We start from the raw sequence: 20,111 nt of genomic DNA, 5'->3' as shown, positions 1-20,111 counted from the left end.
ACTGTCATATTTATCGCGGGTTCACTGTACTAATCCTGGCTCTCTCCTTCCAATCTCTTTCAGTGCTTTTGGTATGAGTGATAAGAGCAGCAGTGCAACGAACAGCCTGCCGAATAGTCCCATACACAGCAACAACAACAATCCTTCGCTGCTGAACAACAACAACAATAACAACAGCAGCACCAGCAACAGCAACAACAGCCTAAACGTCGGCAACAACAACAGCAATCCGAGCCTGGGCGGCAGCAACAGCAACGCACTGGTTTCCGTGGGCAGTAACGGTATAATGTCCGCCGCCGGTTTGGTCAACAACAACAACAATCCGTGCAGCGCCAACCGCAATGTGGTCGCCATGGTCGACGACGACGCCTGCTTCCGGCTGGACACGGACGCCACGGTGACGTACGGCGAGAAGGAACCGGATCCGGACAACATCAAGATGTTCGTCGGCCAGGTGCCCAAGTCGATGGACGAGTCGCAGCTGCGCGAGATGTTCGAGGAGTACGGCGCCGTCCACTCGATCAATGTGCTGCGGGACAAGGCCACCGGAATAAGCAAGGGTGAGTGTTTCCAATGAGATCCATTAGTTCCAGACAAAATAATCGTAGCAGCAGATAATCGTAGTTAAAGCCAGGCTAAATCGCAGTTTTCCACATCTCATAAATCCCTAATAAATGTGTTTTTCCAAAAATAATGTCAAAATGGCATATTTAACTAATAGAAAACTTCAAGATAATGGGTAAAACAGTTTTAGGTGATGTTTAGATATTTGTAATTCCAAACCCCCCATTTCGAATTTCAAATTAATTTCACATTACCATATTAGGTTTATCTTTCCTTAATATCTGCTTTCTACGATAAGATGCTATTAATTTCATTAACCGATGCGTTCTACTGGTCAGGTTAGCTATAGTTATGTTCCCGTTAGCGACAGACCACTGTATGGTTCCTCTTCCCTCGTTCATCGTCTTTGTCTGGCTGATAAATTACCCTCGAATTTGTTGCGGTAAATGGCCAAAAGCTCCGCCAAAACTTGATCGTACCCTTCATGGAAATGAGGGAAGTGCAGACAGAATTAATATGAGATATTGGTCTAGCCAGAACACAAATACATATAGCAAACTCGTGCATTCGGTGCACACATATCTATGTCTCTATGTCTCCTTCTCTCCCTTTTAATTGCATTCACTTGCAATTGCCATTTCATTTCATCAGCAAATTGCTTTTTGTTCGCTATTTGTGTTTGAGCAGACATTTCAATAGCCTTGAGCTTAGCTAATGGAGATTGCACCGAAGCTCGGGGAGGCGGATGTGTTGATTTAAATAATACAATTCAGAGTATTGAATTGGGTTTTAGTTAAGAGTTTAAGGATCAAGGACGATAAACCAACCCGACTACTGCGGTGATATAATGAATTGTGAGCGATTCAGAAGCAATCTATAAAGTGGAATTCAATTATAATAAGTTGAACAACGATTCTTTTTAAAATATATACCTTAAAAAAATTGGGCATTACAAAATTGTACATATTATTTGTTAAGAAAAATGTTAGTAGGGCAACCTATGGACAAATCCTGTCAAAATCAGTTTATTTTGTTCTTTACCATCTCAGCTGCCATTCGGTTTTCATTGGAATTGAAATCTCTCTTGAAATGGAGATAAGATTCGGTATCCCTTCATTATTCCAATATATTCATTGTACTGTTCATTTCTCGGCCTCTTTTTCTGAGGCCTCTCGACTGCAGTCAAGTTTCTATTTTTATTGATGTGCTCTTTTTCCCCATTCATTCATAACGACATTTCCACTTCTAATCTTTTTCATTTCCAATTGCCATTTGGCTCCGATTTTTCTATTCATATTTCTGTAAGAGGACTCGTTCTTGTCCCGTTTCCATTGTGCATTTGTATATTTTGTGTTTCGAAAACGTTTTGTTTACTCAGCGTCATTGTTATTCCGTATCCAACTGTCTATTTAGCTTTTCCATCTGTATTTATCCAATTTTTTTTTTTTTTTGTTTGGTTTTCCGACTGCCGCTGACAGGTTCATCCTTATGTTTGTAAAAGTGGGCGTGGCTGTGCTGCTCTGGTCAGTAGTGTCCGGAAAAAGGGGGCGTGGCAAGGGGAAATGTGAGTGGGAAAAACAGTTTTAGAAGCACTTAAGTGGCGCGTTGTGTTGATGATTTATGACAAGCAACGAAAAGTAGTCACAGCATTTTCCACTCCCAAAGTGCTCATGTGAAAATGTTCGCTTTTATTGCTGGTATTTTGTCGCTGGAAGAGACTAGTGCAAGTCACAAACACAAAATCGACACAAATTGCATTTCAAAGTTATTATTTATGTCAGCGCCAAGAAGGAAAAGGAGGCGGCTCTTCTTTTTGTGGGCGTGCCAGTGACCTAGAACGAGTGTTGGCGAAAAAATAAAGTGGAATCGAACTTTTCTTATTCTTGGTAACGCATCTTATTCAAGAGGTACATCGGACGGATCAAAAAATTAAATAAAAACACCTTAAAGAAAAAGAATAAAAAGTAAATTTAGATAATTTTTAAAATGTATTAATAATCAGTACTATATAAATTATTATTTTATAATTTTAGCTTAAGTTTAATTAACATTTAGTAGTAGAAAAAATATACACCTAAATACCTGGTAAACAACTCCGAACTCTGTCTAGTGAACTACTTTTCATTTCGTGTTTTTGGGAACACCATTTTCCCTCTTGCATGATGCATTTTTGTTGCCTGCTTTTTTCTCGGTTTAAGCCAGCAAAACTTCCTGCTAACAACATTTCCATTTAGATGGCAAAATGTAACCCAGTTTTAGGCTACCAGTCGGTTAAAGGACCTCATCCATATCCTTAGACTTGTGCAACTTTTTTTTTTAGCTGCTGGCTTTTGTCTGTTGCATTTTTTCCGAGTTAGTTTATTTTGTTGGTCAGCACCAACTTGCTTTTTCCTTAAAACCAAACAAAATGCAAAATGACACTTTTAAGTGCGATGGTTGACCTCTGAACCAGAAAGTCGTAAATAACTAAAAATACCAACAGCAAAAACAAAATAAATAAAAAGAATCGACCAAAAAATTTCCTTTTCGTTTCGGCCAAGTATTTCTGGGCTAATGCTTCCCTTTCCCTCTAGCACCCCGAAATTGTTATCCTTTTTGGGGCACTAAATTTCGTTAGCGGGCAGTTTTTCCTCCCATTTTCCCCCTCTAACTTTTCCGCCTCTTTTGGATTTTCGACGTTGTTGCGGGTGTTGCGGTTTTACGGTTGCTGTTTTTGTTGCATTGCGGCCTGGAGATAAAGGTGAGAGGTGTGAAGGTTAAGGGGGAAGGGAAAGGGTAGAGTGGTGAGTGGAGAAAAAGGGGGCGGGGAAAGGTGGAAAGCAGCGGCGCAAGGTTAAGCGCTTGGGTCATAATTTATTAGCGCTTGCGGTTCGGAGATAGAATGGGAAGTATTTTCCGAATACGGGATAAATGGGCGTTATTTTTGCGGGGTCGGGGTCTCAGGTTTGGAAGGAGTCGAAGCATAGCGAGAAGGATTTTCTGCGGTTCTCGTTTCGGATTGTTTCAGGTGAGAAAAGGTAGAAACAGGTAGCTTTTAATTCGATATTGAATGAGCTGCCACAGGGGAGCGCTGTAAAATGCTTTGTGGCCTCTTTGGTTTGGAAATTGAAGTTCTCGCGGCTTTGTGGGCAACGCAACGCAGCCGACTATGAAGAAATTAAGATTTCTCTTGTACAAGTTCGTTTCAAAATTGAGATGGTTTAAAAGAAAGTCGATTTTCACCTTGGCGCTTGGTGGAAAGGCAAACAAATTATATAAATAGGTTCTTTAATCAAGTAACTCTACACAGCATAAAGTCCTGTTTAAAATATATTCAATTTGTTTAATTGAATATTTCCTTTTACTGCAAAGGAGATTTAAATTCTTCCATATTTCATTGAATTTGTCTCCTAACAAAACATTTCTTTTTTTAAACATTTTTGTATCGCTTCCATTTCTAATCAACTTAATTACATTACGTATTGTAAATTATTGCGATAATCATTAGTTTGAAGCCCTTGGGCTAGGCTTTTGCAGATAAACCACCCTGACCGGATTCAATTGTGAACTTACTCCACCCCAAACAAGACCATATGTCACAGTTCCCCAGCAAGGCAGCCACGCCCAACGCACCCCCAACGCCCACTTTTTTAGTCGAGCCTGTGATTTATGACCTCCGCCTTATAAAAAACTAACTCGCTGACCAAACCAGAAAAGGAAGAACGAAGAAACCCAGATGAGAATCCACCCAAAGCCAAGGAAAAAGAAATAATATAATTCACACTGAGTTAGAAATCGGGGTTAAGTGGGGTTTTCTTTCGGGTGATGATGATGAGGAGGGGGGTGTTGGGGAGCAGGGGGAAAACCTTGGTCAGTTAGCAGATTTTTTTGGTTGTTTGCTGTCTTCTGCCTTCGTCCCCGTTTTAGTTATCTTTCGACTGCCTTGAGAACTTCATTTTGAAAAGCTTTTCCCAACTCTAAGACCAGCTGTCCAATGTCCAATGTCTCCCCGGAAAAAGGAAAAGTAACGCACTTATCTAACGCCTTCATCGGTCGTTCCCTTTTTTTTTTTTTGTTAGTTGCCTTCTTCCAGGAACTTTGTGCTCTTGACATTTTTATTTAGCTGCTGCACTGAGCGTGAAAAATGCATAAAATTTCACTTAATTTTATTCCGCACCCCTTGCCTTTGCCCCGCTCCAAAGGAAAAGGCGAATTTCAATTTCAAATGCAGGTCCCGAGGAAGTAAATTTCGAGCAGTTTGAGTATGATTTCTTTTTTTAAATTGGAATTCGGTCATGACTTTTAGTTGCCACTGGAGCATTACTAAACCTTTTCCGCGCTTTAGGTGAGAGATAGCAGTATAGTTTCGATATAGATTTTACTTACATAAGGAAATCTATTTTCTATCTTTTCTAACTAACTTGATTTTGGCATTTAATGAGAAGGAATAAATCAAAATTAATGGAGAGTTGCTAAAAGTTGCTGTGTTTTCCAGTTAGTGCAGTATTGCTGTCCCAATCCAAAATCGTCTATACAAGGATACATTTGAGATTGGCTTGTTTCAGCTGCATCCTTCATCCTGTGCAGCATCTCGTGTTTGGTTCCATTTACTTGTGCTCCTTTAGTCGTAGTCAGTAAATCTGTGGGTGGCAATGTTTGAGGACATTGATTTATTTAACTTCGATTAATTCGTTTCGTTGCACTCTCCGTTCTTAAACGTGTTTCCAAGGTTCTTGTACCTTATGGGTGATATATAAAGGTCGGGATATATGTATGTAGGTGGGTTTGTATATATACGTTAGTTTAGTTTTTGCCGGACTTTGGCACGTCTTGTCTGGCGGCTCTCGATTTCATCTTCCTCCCACTTGCCGGGATTAAGTTCTTTTTGTCCAAAAACGTGACTGGGTGTCGTTTTCATCAATGTTGCTGCTGTTTTCTCTTAGATTTTCCTCGGCGTTTTCTTTATTTTTCCTCCGTTGGTAAACTTGTTTTTTATCGCTTTGTTCTATTTGTTTGTGTGTTTCTTGGGTTTGATTCTAACTGCAGTTGACATGCACATAATGGGAGTTGTGTGAGATTTTTCTTCGTTTTCTGCGTTGTTTTGGTGCAGTTCCGTTGCCTCCTCCTTCGTTATCCTTCGATTGCTTTCCGTATCTATAGCTTCGATCAGCCAGAACCAGAATGCAGTATCCTTGCTCGCCGACTATGTTTTATTGCATTCCAAATGGTTTCGATTTTCCTTCATTTGTTACATTTAACGCTAGTTTAATTTTAAGTGATATTTAATCTGCTGCACTAAAGTGAAACTCAATGCGATATTTTCTCCCAGCCTTCTTAACTTTTCAGTGAAACGATATTTTAGAATGGAATAATAATACAGCCCAGAAGCTTTGTTTGAGATGTAACCTGGTTCGTTGTGTAATATACTTCCAATTAAGTTTTGATGTAAAAGCCCTGTTTAAAATCATATAAATATTTTGGGAAACTTACGCAAAGGATTGAAATGGTGCGGCCTTTTAAAATGATAGTGTCTCTTTGAAACGGAAAAACTGGATAACTCATAATTCACTCACACGTCGGATGTGCCGAGGACTGCGTCTAACCTCACTCTGCCAGATATTTAATGGCAGTGAAAAAAAGAGGCCGCAACGAGAAATGAAAATATTTGCAAATATGTGAAAAATGCAGAAAAATGTTGGTGGTGACATGGCATAAAAAGAGGAAACTGCGACAGATTGAATTACCTGTGTGGGCAAAGTGGGGTGGGGTGGGTTGGGATGCCTCTGAGCCGGATTCCACGCCCCTGGGCAACCGGCTGATGGTGGGGGGGAGTGCAGCCAAAATGGCCACCACTAAATGCCGCCGATACGCTGGTGGGTAATTGCATTATGCAACTATTGCATTGCCGTATTAAGTTTTGTTGTAACCAGCGCTGCCATCACACACCGCTGAGCCCGAGGTTGAGGTAGGCCTTGAAATTGGGCGGGAAAGTTGTGGGAAAATGTGGGAATATGTGGCGAAACTGCAAGTGTGGGAAATGGGATGCAGCGAAAAGTATAGGTGTGTATGTGTGTGTGTGTAGGATCCGGAAATGGATTTAACCAAAGCTCTGGATGGCAGTGTGTGTGTAACTTGGCCACAGATTTCGCGCATAAAAGAAAGGGAATTTCTGCCACATCCAAAACAGAACATACAAAAACGTATTTTGGTAAAATGGAAATGGAATGCCATGCGAGTAGGGAGTCGAATGAAGAGGTATATGAAATGTTTTCTGGTTTAATTTAAAGAGAAATTTTAAATAAATATAGTCAAAAATCGGAAAGTGTATGAATATATTTAAACATGATGCTAAATATTTATAAGCATTTTGGGGATACTTCAAACATAGCTTAGTTTGAGAGGTTTTATTTTACCATCTACATGTTAAATTTACAAAATACGTATGCATGTATGAAAGTGGGTAAAGAAAACTAATGTTTAGTATGCTAGTCACACTTCCCGTCGACTGGCACCCTCATAAATTCCAACACCTTTGCCACCCGTTTTCCGCCCAAAAGTCGGCCGAAACGCCTTCAAGGCACCCTACATCCTTCGCAGGAAACTTGCACTCCAATCTCAAACGCGACACATTTGCTGGGGCTATAATGTTCAATTTAGTGCCAGGCTGTCAAGTTGTTGCCACATTGCTTGCCTTTCCCTAGGCCACGCCCATGGCTTACTCAGTTTTCACACGTTTTCCATTCGGCCATTTTCCCCTGCCCACCACCGCTAATAACAATAATTTTCATAATTTCCCAGTGCCACCTTTTACGAAGCTAGCTCGCAAATAAACTCAATTTAACCCTCATGCTAATCTTATGCTTCTCCCTTTATTTTCCAGGTTGCTGCTTTGTGACGTTTTATACGAGACGCGCCGCCCTGAAAGCCCAGGATGCTTTGCATAATGTTAAGACGCTAAATGGGGTAAGGAAATTTTGATTTGTGTTACGATTTTCAGGACCAACCCTCTCAACTCCATTATAAGTTAAATGGAAATACACCACTGAACCAGAACAGCTTCCAATGAAACTTTGTTTCTTTAAAATAAATGCATGGCAGTACCACAAGAGATAAATAAGAAATTAGAATTTTGCATTAAAGCCCAGATAATTACCAATTTTAGGTAAGACATTGTTAGTGATCCTGTAATGCGTTCGAGCCTAAACTGAGGCACTTGGCAGCGAAGTGAAGGGGACATGGGCATCACAGCCTTTAATTGGAATTTTCGCTGATCCGACACAAACAAGGGAAAACTCTATAAACTTATCATGAAACGCTATCATCCGGCTGACAGCACAGCAAGCGGGATATTTTGGGGGCGGAACGGCAGCATCATCGTCGTGATTCCTCTCGCCTCCTTCATTATGGCTAACTGACTCGCTGACTGACAGATTGACTGGCGTTTGGACTGACAGAGCCATGACACCGCACAAAAATAAAAAAAAAAGCCAGAAACACTGTGGGGCTCAAATAAAATGCATCGCAGGGAGAAATGTTTTTGTAAAGCGCTTGCAAAAAATCGGGGAACGTGAAATTCTTCCTCCTCTATTTTCCAATATAGTTTTTTCTTTTCTTCTGTACGCGGCGAACATTTCCCTATAAAATGCAAGTAATTTTCAAAGTTTAGCCCTGTGTCCTGTGGCAGCTTAAAAAACTGCGAAAATTGTTAGCACAAGACACGCGCCAAGGGTATTTTCTCCAGACCTGCTTTTGTTGAGGTATGATGAAATAGTCGATAGGTTCTTCTAAAAAGTTAATAAATATTTTAAATATTTTTGCAATACAGGTATGCAACCACAGATGAATTAATGAATGTTACGAATCGAACTATATTTGGTAGAAAGTACATAGTTGTGTTTCAGATGAAACTGATGAAATCTGTGTACTTTCTGCATTTTTCCGAATGCAAAGAGTCCTTGCAAGGATACCAAATAGGTCGATCACTATTGCGTAATTTTTCTGGCGGGAAGAGAGCAAGCCAAACCGCAGGCACAAAAATGTCAATTTGCACTTTGGACCAGAAGCAGCTGAAAAGCGGAAAAGCAAGCAGAGTTCTGGAAAAGTTGTCAGCACAAGTGCAAAGGGAAAAGATATAGTGGTCTGGGTATGGTCTAAAGGGTAGAGGAGGGGGTATGGGTGTTGCGGGGAGAGGTCAGGAGATAGCGAGCAACGTCAGCAAAAGGGAGCGACATTTGGCAATGTTGCTTTTTATTTTCGGTTCCCACTTTTTTGTTCGTGTCGTACCCTTTTTTCTCTGTAGCGCCATCAAATAAGCATTGAATATTATTATTATTTGAAAGCCATGTGTTGGCTGCGAAAAAGCAAGCAGAATGGGGAGAAAAAGCAGAAAAAGCGGAAGAGCTTCCCATGGACAATGCTTATGTCATCACGTTATCGGCTCCCAAAAAGAGGAACTGACATAATTTGCATGTAGCTTCGTGGCTGCAGCTGCGATATTTATTTTAGAAAATTGCTCTGCCACATTTGTGGCGATGACGGCTTAAAGGGCGTGTGGCGGGACATGTGCGTGCTGCATCTGATTCCCATCCCGTTGTTGTTGCTGCTTTTGGCAGTTCCCTTGACAGGCTTTGACGTTGGCTTGTAATTTTCTTGCACAATTTGCGATTGCTATCGAAATGGGGAGAATGCTTTGTTGCTGAAATGCTGGCGAACTTCGGTAGAATTACTTCCACTTTTATTTAATAGCTGACATTTAGTGAGTGAATTTTGTGTTGAGCTTTTAAATTCTTTCAGAAAAAATGCTTTTAGAAAATGTAGCGTTATTTATCAATCGATTTACTTGCCATTCCCCCTCTCATATCGATAACATATCGCAGTGCTGCATTTCATGAGCCACATTTCACAGATCAAGTGCACACCGGCCGATAATTGGGCCAATAGAAAACAGTTGCCAGCGATATTTCACCCAATTACTTGGTGGCAGGAAAAAGCCAACCACGAAAGCTGGTTGACAAAGCGAGGAAAGGACTTCCACCTTCGAAACTGCTTTTCCTGTGAGGGGGGCGTGAATGCCGCCTGTGTTTGACTGGTAATTGCTACTTCCTGCATATAAATAAATTGGCAGCATAAGAAAGGCACAAGGCAAGAAAGGCGGCGGAGAGCCGGGTTGACTTTGGCTGCAATTTGTAACCAGTCGCGTTGCGTGTATTATTTACGGCCAGCAGAGGTTGGGCCAGGAAAGCAGGAAAAGCTGGGTGGTTGGATGAAAGGAGAGAGGGAGGGGGCAGCGCCCGAGGGAAGTACAAGGACATTGCCTTCTAGCGTAGACTGTCGTCGTTTGTTCGCCGCCCGTTTGCTAATAAATCACGCGCCATTAGCCGAGCTGTAGTTGCACGCGGAGGTGAGGGCGTGACACGCGTGAGAGGTTTATAAAAATTGTGCAGTATATACTCTGTAACTAAAGTCAAAAGACGAGTTCAACTCGAGAAATAGCTCTATAAACATGTAATTAAATCACAAACTTTGTGTGACTAACAAAGGTGTCTCAAAGTAGGCTACAATGTACGTTGCGTTCCGAGGTATTCAATCCGTTTCCTGTTTGCCCCAAATCACGGTGCCATCTCTAAGAGCAGAATGCAGACTGACCTCGTGCCCGATTCGCGGTCTCTTTGAAAGCGGAATGGGGCGTGGGGTGCGCTTTAAGCTTGTTTTAATTAGAAGACGCCACGAGGTGTGTGTGTGCGAAAAATTACATTTAAAACACGCTGCAAAGTCTAACGCATATTTTAGGATTTTTGCTGCAGACCCTGCCCTGCCTGTTGTGCCCCTATTCGCATTTTACACACCGCCCGTGTCCTTTTTAGCGACCGCTGAATAAATGTGTTTGGCTTTTGTCAAGGATTTAGGCGGAGGCTTTGTTCCGTGTCCTGCGAGGCTCCTTTCTGCCTTTGCCTGCATTCCATTCATTATGCAGCTTAAGTGGATGGTGGCCCTGTCGAAAGGAAGGATGCAGGGTCTGCCCTCCGATTTCCCCTATTGCACCAAACTCCCTTGTCGCCGTTTTCGGCGACTGCATTTTGGCCCTAAGCTCTGTAAATTAATCGCGGCCTTCTCTCTTTCGGCCGGAACCACGGAGCATATTGCGCTCTAATATTTCAAATGTGATTAACACAGCCCGAAAATGGATTTGATTTTAACGAGAGAAAAGGGTAGGATTAAAACAAGCATGATGCTAAAATTGCAAGACATTTGGTTCAACAAAAAATAATAGAATTTTGTGCAATTTAAAAATAAATACAAATACATTTATGCCACATTATTTATACAGCTCTATGTGGTGTCAAAAAACGACCAATAAATTCTGGGAATTTCGAAAGCAATCAAAAATAAATTAATTTACTAACCCCAACTATGTCAAGGACTTTTTCGAAACCAAACCAAATAGTTTTTAGTTTAAACTCTCATTAAATTTACTCTTCGTTTCGTTTTATTTCAGATGTACCATCCCATTCAAATGAAACCCGCCGATAGCGAGAATCGCAATGGTAAGTTTTTATTAAATTCACAAAAACAAGTCTGAAAAAAAATAGAAAAAAAGTGTAGTAGAAATAGAAAGCTATACGCACACAATGCGGTGAATAGATGCGGTATTTTCTGCATGTGGGCGACTAAAAGTATGCGAAGCCAAAATATTTCCATCGCCAACAAATCAACAAAACGCGGTACAAAGTGACCAGTGAGGCGTGAGAAATATGTGTGCGATGTTCAATCGAAAATCAAACACAAATGGGGGCTTATGGATGGAAAATGCACCGCCGGAAAGGATAGAAGCAGATTTCTCCCAACATATTTTCTTAAATTAGTGAATTTTTTTAAAATGTATTTATAACAGTACTTTTGAAAATATTTATTTTCAATTCTAACATATTCTACATGTAAGTCTATATATATATTTTCTAAGAGCCCAACAATCCACATCTGCACCAAATTCAATGGAAAATGCAAGCACACATGAAGGTGGGAAAGAGAGGGAATGTGCGTGACAGAGATAGACAGTGAGCGATCAGAATTTTGGTGGCCGTGGAAATTGCGTGCGAAAACGCGGTCAACCCAAAAGCGGGCAATAGTATTTGACAGTTTTTATTGGCAATGGTCAAGGGAAAACGATGAAAAGCTCTATGGAAGGGAAAATGGCGAAAAACATGGAGTGGCAGCGGGGTGTGTGTATGTATGTGTGTGCGTAAACGAATTTTTGTGAGAATTTTTCATTGAACTTTCATTTCTGCATTTCGCCTCTCCATCCCTTTGTTTCAAAGTTCGTTGTCAGCTGTCGGTCACTTGGCAGTTAATTAAAAACCATCAATTATGTGAGCCAGCAAAAATGGCCAACGCAAAAAAGAGTGTTCAAAAAGCTGACAAAAAAGTTGCTGAACATTTTTTAATTTATGTTAATTTCAGACAGGAAGCTTCAACCCGCTTACACTTTCGGGGCGGCTTCTTTTAATTACACCCATGATATTAATCTGCTTAAGTGACCACAAAAATGTTGCTCCTCACACTCACAAGGGAAGGGAATGGAAGGGTAGGGGCCAGTTGACTGAGCAGAATGCCACGTTTAATTGGGGGACCTCGTAGCGTTTATTGTTAACAAGTTGGAAAAAAAAAGCAGAAAGTGCAAAAAAAGTTTCGCCGGCACTGCGAGTCTTCCTGCCAGCCAAACTCCCCCTTCAGAAGCCCCCAGCATCTGCTTTTTCAGAGATGTGTAATTACGCTTGTACAACATGGCGTATGCTTAATAATTTTCGGCACTCTTTTCTCTGCGTGTGCTTTACTAATTTTTTCCTTTTCCCTTTTTTTTTAGTGGGTTACTGATGGATAAGTAATAATGAGGGAAATATCTGCTTTTCGTGTTTGACTAATGCTATTTCTCAAGTAAATAGACAACACTAACTACGTTGGCATGCAATTCCGCTAATTTCTCTATAATGTTTTGCGAATTTAGCAGCATGTTTAGACCCATTCTGGGCATTTTGGGCCGAAACTGCCTGCGAGGGCTTTTCAATTTCAGATAAGCCCTTTGGTAGCGACCGCCCGCATTGCGCCTAAAACAAATTCGATGCAAATTCAAGTTGGACGCCATCCAATGTTTGCCGCATTATAGACAGACGACTATGGACGGCGACTCCCCGGCAAACAGCGAAATTGCAATTCAATTCAATATTCCAAACTAGACAGAGAGAAATGTGGCTTGTTTCGTGATTTGGCACTTTAACCTCGCAACAGCAGCAACAAAATTTTAAATAAAACACCCAACCGAAAACAACTGACAAAAAAGTTTGGCTAGAGCCCACAGCGGAAGCGATATAATAGAAAAAGATGGCAGGAATATTTTTCCTCCTTGTTTCCTCTTTTTTTTTTATGGTTTACCGCCAAAGTGTTTGGGTGGGGTATGTGTGGGGTATTCAGGGCCTAGAAATCGAAAAAAGTATTTCTAGAAAAGACAGTTGTCGTCTCAGCGTATCAACAAACGGAAGGTGGCAATTTAATAAAATGCTTGAGTGAGTCGCCGAGTTTTGTTTCCTGCTTGGCTCTGGCTCTCGCTTCTTTCCTCTCCGTACTACAATTTTTCCTTTTTTTTGGCCAAAAGTTCTTTTTGCAAAAGTGTTGCATACTTTTTGGCAGGCGGAAATCTTCTTTGCCATAGGTATTGTTATTCTCGATTCTTCGACTGCCTTGTATAATGGCTTCTAAAATGTCTTTTGCAGTGTGCTTTAGTCAAAGGCTTAAAGTATCGTGGGAATCGAAGCAGCCGTCGAACGGCAAAATAACACGGAATATATATTGGTGCCGTAAATACTTTTCCGGAAAGTGTTTTATAGTGATTATAGGTTTCTCATGAACGAAGCTAAAAGTTTTAGTCCGTGGTATTCATTCCTACCTAACATCGTGCGCTGTTTTTAATCAATTTTACAAATGCAGTTTAGGAATTTATAACTCGAACCTCAAGATTTCCCCCTTTTGCACAAAGCTTCCTCCTCGCTCAAAAGTAATACTCCGTATTAAAGCGAGTCAAACAATCAAACGAATTATCCCCAACGATTTGTTTACCTTTGATCATTCATCACAAATTCAATCAACGATTGCAGCTTGCACATAAAATCCTCGCACCCACAGAAAGTGCTTTCCTGCAAAAATCCCCTCAACCATAAATACCGAACAAATGACTTCTCATTTCCACCTAAATTGAAGCAAAGGGAAAAGGAAAAATTGCATTCAAATTTTATGACACTCTGCGACTGCGGAGCTTTTCCTCTCTGACCCTGTGCCGAAAACCCTCAACGAAAAAGGAGGAAACCCAGAAGGACATAAATACCTCAAGGAAGTGAAAAAAAGGAGGGGAAACAAAGGGAATATAGTCTAAGGGGAAAAAGTGCATAATAACAGCGATTTGCATTACGTTAAGTAAAAAAAAGGATGGCAAACGAGACAACAGCAAAATGTGCAAGCAAATCAAATGAGTAAGCAAAAGTGGAAAGCGGGGGGGAAAGTGGGAAAAGGGGGAAGGTGAGAAAAGCTGCAACGTGGTAATCAGAGCAATTTACATGCAAGCAAACTTCAAACAGACAACGAGGAAAAGCGGAAAATACAAAAATAAGGAGCAACGAGTCCAAAGACAATGTCAAGTTTTGAAGGATTATGGGGGAAAATGGATAAGGGAGAGGAAGCTACTGGGGTAATATTAAATTTTCAAGGTATTCACAATTTTCACTGGTGTAGGTTGCACCAAGATTTCATTTTAGTCTGAAATTTTAAGGATTTTAACTGAAGGAGTATATACATATCTACGATTGGTATTTTCGGTATAACTTGGCTAAAAATGGTCAAAAAGTTACATGATTTACATTTTTGTACTCCTAATTACCAATACTAACCAACCGAATCACTTTTTGAGCGACTCTGAAAAAATAATTTTTGGCCAAATTTTCGCATTTTTTTAAGGGGTAAGTAACATCATCAAAAATTGCAAAAAATTGGAAAAAAATATAATTTTTTTTTGAAAACACAGTTTTATAGGAAATTTAATTACGAACTCAACGAGGTATGACATTCCATATTTGGACCACTATTTCGAATGCTGTGATCGAAATACTGATAATTATTTACGCAAAAAACCGAAAATCTATTTTCGGCAAATTTTCAATATTTACCATTCGTATTTTCGGTATAACTTGGCTAAAAATGGTCAGAAAGTTAAAAGAATTGCATTTTTGTGCTCCTAATTACCAATACTAACCAACCAAATCACTTTTTGAGCGACTCTGAAAAAATAATTTTTGGCCAAATTTTCGCATTTTTTTAAGGGGTAACATCATCAAAAATTGCAAAAAATTGGAAAAAAATAGAATTTTTTTTTGAAAACACAGTTTTATTGGAAATTTTATTACGAACTCAACGAGGTATGACATTCCATATTTGGACCACTATTTCGAATGCTGTGATCGAAATACTGATAATTATTTACGCAAAAAACGGAAAAAAACGGAAAATCAAATTTTCAATATTTACCATTAGTAATTTCTGTATAACTTGGCTAAAAATGGTCAGAAAGTTCAAAGAATTGCATTTTTGTGCTCCTAATTACCAATACTAACCAACCAAATCACTTTTTGAGCGACTCTGAAAAAATTATTTTTGGCCAAATTTTCGCATTTTTTTAAGGGGTAACATCATCAAAAATTGCAAAAAATTGGAAAAAAATAGAATTTTTTTTGAAAACACAGTTTGATTGGAAATTTAATTACGAACTCAACGAGGTATGACATTCCATATTTGGACCACTATTTCGAATGCTGTGATCGAAATACTGATAATTATTTACGCAAAAAACCGAAAATCTATTTTCGGCAAATTTTCAATATTTACCATCAGTATTTTCGGTATAACTTGGCTAAAAATGGTCAGAAAGTTAAAAGAATTGCATTTTTGTGCTCCTAATTACCAATACTAACCAACCAAATCACTTTTTGAGCGACTCTGAAATAATAATTTTTGGCCAAATTTTCGCATTTTTTTAAGGGGTAACATCATCAAAAATTGCAAAAAATTGGAAAAAAATAGAATTTTTTTTGAAAACACAGTTTGATTGGAAATTTAATTACGAACTCAACGAGGTATGACATTCCATATTTGGACCACTATTTCGAATGCTGTGATCGAAATACTGATAATTATTTACGCAAAAAACGGAAAAAAACGGAAAATCAAATTGTCAATATTTACCATTAGTAATTTCTGTATAACTTGGCTAAAAATGGTCAGAAAGTTAAAAGAATTGCATTTTTGTGCTCCTAATTACCAATACTAACCAACCAAATCACTTTTTGAGCGACTCTGAAAAAATAATTTTTGGCCAAATTTTCGCATTTTTTTAAGGGGTAACATCATCAAAAATTGCAAAAAATTGGAAAAAAATAGAATTTTTTTGAAAACACAGTTTGATTGGAAATTTAATTACGAACTCAACGAGGTATGACATTCCATATTTGGACCACTATTTCAAATGCTGTGATCAAAATACATATTCTTGATCAGAATTAACAGCCTTATTTTAATAATTCAACTAAAATACTATAATATTACAAAATAAATTTAAATTACACTCTCTGGGATGTAAACATCTTCACGTTAATTCCGTGAATTTTTTGATCTCCCGCGAAATTTGCGAACTGCACAACCAAAACCAAAGGATGAAATGATGGTGGGTGCTGTTGTTGTCGTGGAAATGCGGGGGAACATATGAATTTTTGCCCACTGCATATGAAATCGATATGCAAATGTTGTGCGAGGTTTTCCCCGGCGTCAACAACAGCTACCAAAAAAAAAAAAAATAGAGAAAAAATATGGAAAAAACAGCAACGTTGGCGGCTCCTTCTTTCTGCTACGATGATGATGATGCACGTATTGTTTGCTTGTAAACATGATAAAAATTCAAATTAGCCATAATATATGGCAAGTCAAGGAGAGTACACACATATGAGTCTTCATTCTGTGGCGCTGAAATGCAAAATGTGCCAAGAAATTACCGCAAAAACTTTTACCATGGGTGTACGAAGGAACCTTGAACAAATTACGTATTGTATTTGCATTTCTCGTTCCTTGCCTGCTTTAGAAATCAATGAGTTTCACTAGAAGGTGAAAGTTGAACTTCATGTAGTTGAAATCTATTAGCTAAATTAAATTTTATTAACAGCTTACACAAAATGTGCTTTAATATTTGAAATGGTTTTTTGTTAATTTGTTCTTGCACCTAAAGTTGATCATTAAGTTCCATTTTAGATATCGAACGTAATCAGAATATGATGTTTATGTGATGTTTCACATGAATTCTTAACTTTCTTTTGTGAGCATTTTTTACAGTCACAATGCGTTTGTGCGTCTAAGGTTCTCTAGGCCAACGTTTTTTGTGAGCATCAAAACGGAGCAAAAGGTGTTAATTAACTCATTAGCATCAGGTGCTAAAGAAACAACAAGTATAGTGGGCGCTCGGAAGACGCAAATGAATGAGCAAAGAATACACACACATTCATCAAAGGTTGAAGATTGAAGAAGAGAACAAAAAGTAAACTAAGCTAGAGCCACATTAAAAGTCAGTTAAAAGAGCTCAACTCAGAGTCGAACAATTTCACAAGGCAGCCAAAGTTGCTAGTCAAGTTACTGCAGCCGAGAAGCATCTTTGTATGAGATGAAATTAGATCTAATATGCGATGAGTTTAGGGTCTAGATCTCGAGCGCAGGTTAGTTGCATTTTCAACGTCAATCAGTTCGAATCGAGAGGAGAGCAGACGGCTGGCTAGCAATCAACTTGATTTATTTTCCCCACATCGCGTACGTGCTAAAATTCCAATTTTCGCGTTTCGCGATTCGAGTTTCGAGTTTATTTTGCCTTTTTTAATTGAGCCTATTGTTTGGTATTTAAATTCGATGCGAATCCCTTTCGTCTGCCCTGTTCGGTTCAGTCAGTCCTGTTTGATTCGCTTTCATTAATGGACGTTGCATGTGTGACGTTGCTTAATTAGTTGCCATCGCCATCGTCTGGTTCTGATGACTTTTCCTTTTTCCTCGGCCCCTGATTGATGCCAATTTATTTTTAGTGGATCGAGTTTTGCCAATACTCGTACAACGCGCAGTCGTGCAAAAAAAATTGAAAAAGTAAATAGAGAGTGCGCTTTTACACAAAGGAATTTATTTAAATCACAGCGAAACTTATCGGTGATGGACAGGCTGTGAAAGTGAAGTAACGAAGAGCAACGAAAAACAACCCAAAGATATTTACATTAAACGGGTGTCTCTCCAAAAGCTTACAAATAAATTGGATTTTACGGAAAATCAATATTAACGTAAGTCCATATTGGAATTTGTACATTTAGTTAGTTTATGTGGTTTTTTTTTTTGCAAATATTCAAGGAATTCCCTCTTAAATCCTTGCTTTAGTTAACTAATATTTGATTTGTAACAAAAATACAATTTACATGCGATATATTATCGGATATATATCACCTTTTTTGCAAACAGTCCATCAATCTCTTCCTGCAATTGCAAATGTCGCATGCCTGAAATAAATCGCAGCGCATTGAATCGATTCGAATTGAAATGATCCAAAATAAAGGCGGGCAAGCGGATTCATTGTCTTCGAACAATTTCTAGTGTCACTTTGCAGAACTATAATTAGTACCGATTTAAAGGAGGCATCTGTATGTATAAAAACAGAAGCCGAATTGTCAAACGCTTTAATTGCTATCACGGAGGAGAACTCTCGATGCCAGCAATTGTCTGAAAGAAAAGACTGAAATCACACGCTAAAAGTGCGAAATCTCCAAGAGAAACTCACTAAATAATTTTTGTTTACTGTTTTATGGCGAATCGAGTCGGAAAAAAATAAACTAAAACCATTTGTGTACTCATATATATCTGATTGTTACACGTTAAACGTTTAATAAAAACTATCGATCTAAAAAAGGAATCCAAAATCAAAGTAAAACAAATAATACTTAATACTTTAATTGTGCGTGGCTAAAAAGAAAAGTAAACAGTAAACACCCAAAGAAAAGTTGCGTGTTCTTCGAAATATTGATAATAAAATTCTTGAATAATAAATAATCAACGTCTGGGAAGAAGTGTTAACTTGCTGATAATTGAGTTGAATATTCGTGTTTAATATTTATTATATTTGCTTATTGAATTTTCCACTTCACTCGTCTGTTCGGAACTCACGATTTTTGTTCTGTTTTTAACGCTCTCTGCTCTCTTGCTCATTCTCTCTGTCTGTGTGTGTGTAAGTGTGTGCGTATCTGTGTTCGTGTGCGTTCGAGTATCTGTGTGAGCCTGAGTGTAGTGTGAAATATTTTCAAGAATTCTCTCTTCTCCGCTCGCCAACGTCGTCGTCATCTCATCATCATCTGACATGATAAATAATTCAACTGCAATCGGTTTCGTAAATAGCCAAAAAGGAGCCAACGGATGCGGATGCGGATGTGGCGACGAGTGCGGATCCTGTGAGGGAAATATTGCAAAAACCACAGCGCGAATATCTGAGCCATCTGAACCAACAGCATCTGAGAATGTTGCCTTCATTGGCGGCAGTGGCAACAGTCAATTATCTGCAGTAATTGAGAATTTATCCCATAACAGCGACGTTGCAGCCGCATTGTCCTTTCACCCAGCAGCGTCGCCATCATCATTATCATTATCACCAGAAGCAGCAGCATCTGCAGCAGCAGCAGCAGCAGCATCAGCCTTAACATTATTTGCTGGAGGAGCAGGAGCAGCAGCAGAATCCTCCGCGACAACAACGCACCGCTCCACGCATAAATCCTATCCGCCAATAAATTCAGCATATTGGCTGCCATCGTCGCATCCATCACCGTATGCGGTGCCAGGTAGGAGTCGCAGATTCCTCTCAGATTCTACTCGATGCTCCCCACTTTTCCACTTTCCCACTTACCACGCTGCCACTTTTTACGCTCCAGAAAAATTCGAACTTTAGCCAGTGATGAAATCGTGATTCTATCGTAGTTACTTAAGATTTTATTCACACGTTAACCAAATGGAAGATTTATATTGAGTGGCTCACTTTTATAAACTTATCTATAAAATAAAAAAGAGATGTACTTTATGCATACTAAATAGATTCAGTTCCCAAAATTGAGGATTCTTAAGTTATCATATAACAATGAATATAGTTTGTGCTTCGTTTGGTATTATCGAATCGACAAATACCAATTTAACTAGTACCTAAATACTTTGTTTACTCACCAGTGTCATCTCTGGCAGTCCATGTCAGTTATTGCTCACTCACCCGACCTTCTCGACCTGCCGACCTGCCGACCTCTCTGCCACCCACTCATCCGCCCCGTGGGCTCACTCTCTTATTGATGGTCTGTTGATGTTGAGTGTTATCTACCTTGTCGCAGGAGTTGCCAGGAGTCGTCAGCCGACCAAATTGCCTTACATTCACATTACGATGTACATATATCCCTCTCCGTTGGCGAGTCTCCTCTGGCTGCCTTTTA

At 39.3% G+C, this 20,111-nt stretch overlaps 1 protein-coding gene across 3 annotated transcripts in view; it reads left to right on the top strand.

Moving 5' to 3' along the window:
- LOC120443847 (CUGBP Elav-like family member 2) overlaps nt 1-20,111 on the top strand; it is a 106,260-nt gene that overhangs the window by 63,314 nt on the left and 22,835 nt on the right. For all 3 annotated transcript variants that reach the window (XR_005615602.2, XR_005615603.2, XM_039623207.2), the window contains 3 exons: nt 64-560; nt 7,424-7,506; nt 11,039-11,087. Coding sequence is in view for 1 of the 3 variants with exons in the window: in XM_039623207.2 (XP_039479141.2) it covers nt 64-560; nt 7,424-7,506; nt 11,039-11,087 (629 nt within the window). In the remaining 2 variants the exon portion in view is untranslated. The remainder of the gene's footprint in view (nt 1-63; nt 561-7,423; nt 7,507-11,038; nt 11,088-20,111) is intronic.

This window comes from Drosophila santomea, chromosome 2L (assembly GCF_016746245.2).
Source record: "Drosophila santomea strain STO CAGO 1482 chromosome 2L, Prin_Dsan_1.1, whole genome shotgun sequence".
Taxonomy (NCBI): domain Eukaryota; kingdom Metazoa; phylum Arthropoda; class Insecta; order Diptera; family Drosophilidae; genus Drosophila; species Drosophila santomea.
The sequence above is the reverse complement of the archived record's forward strand: the minus strand, read 5'-3'. Positions and strand labels throughout refer to the sequence as shown.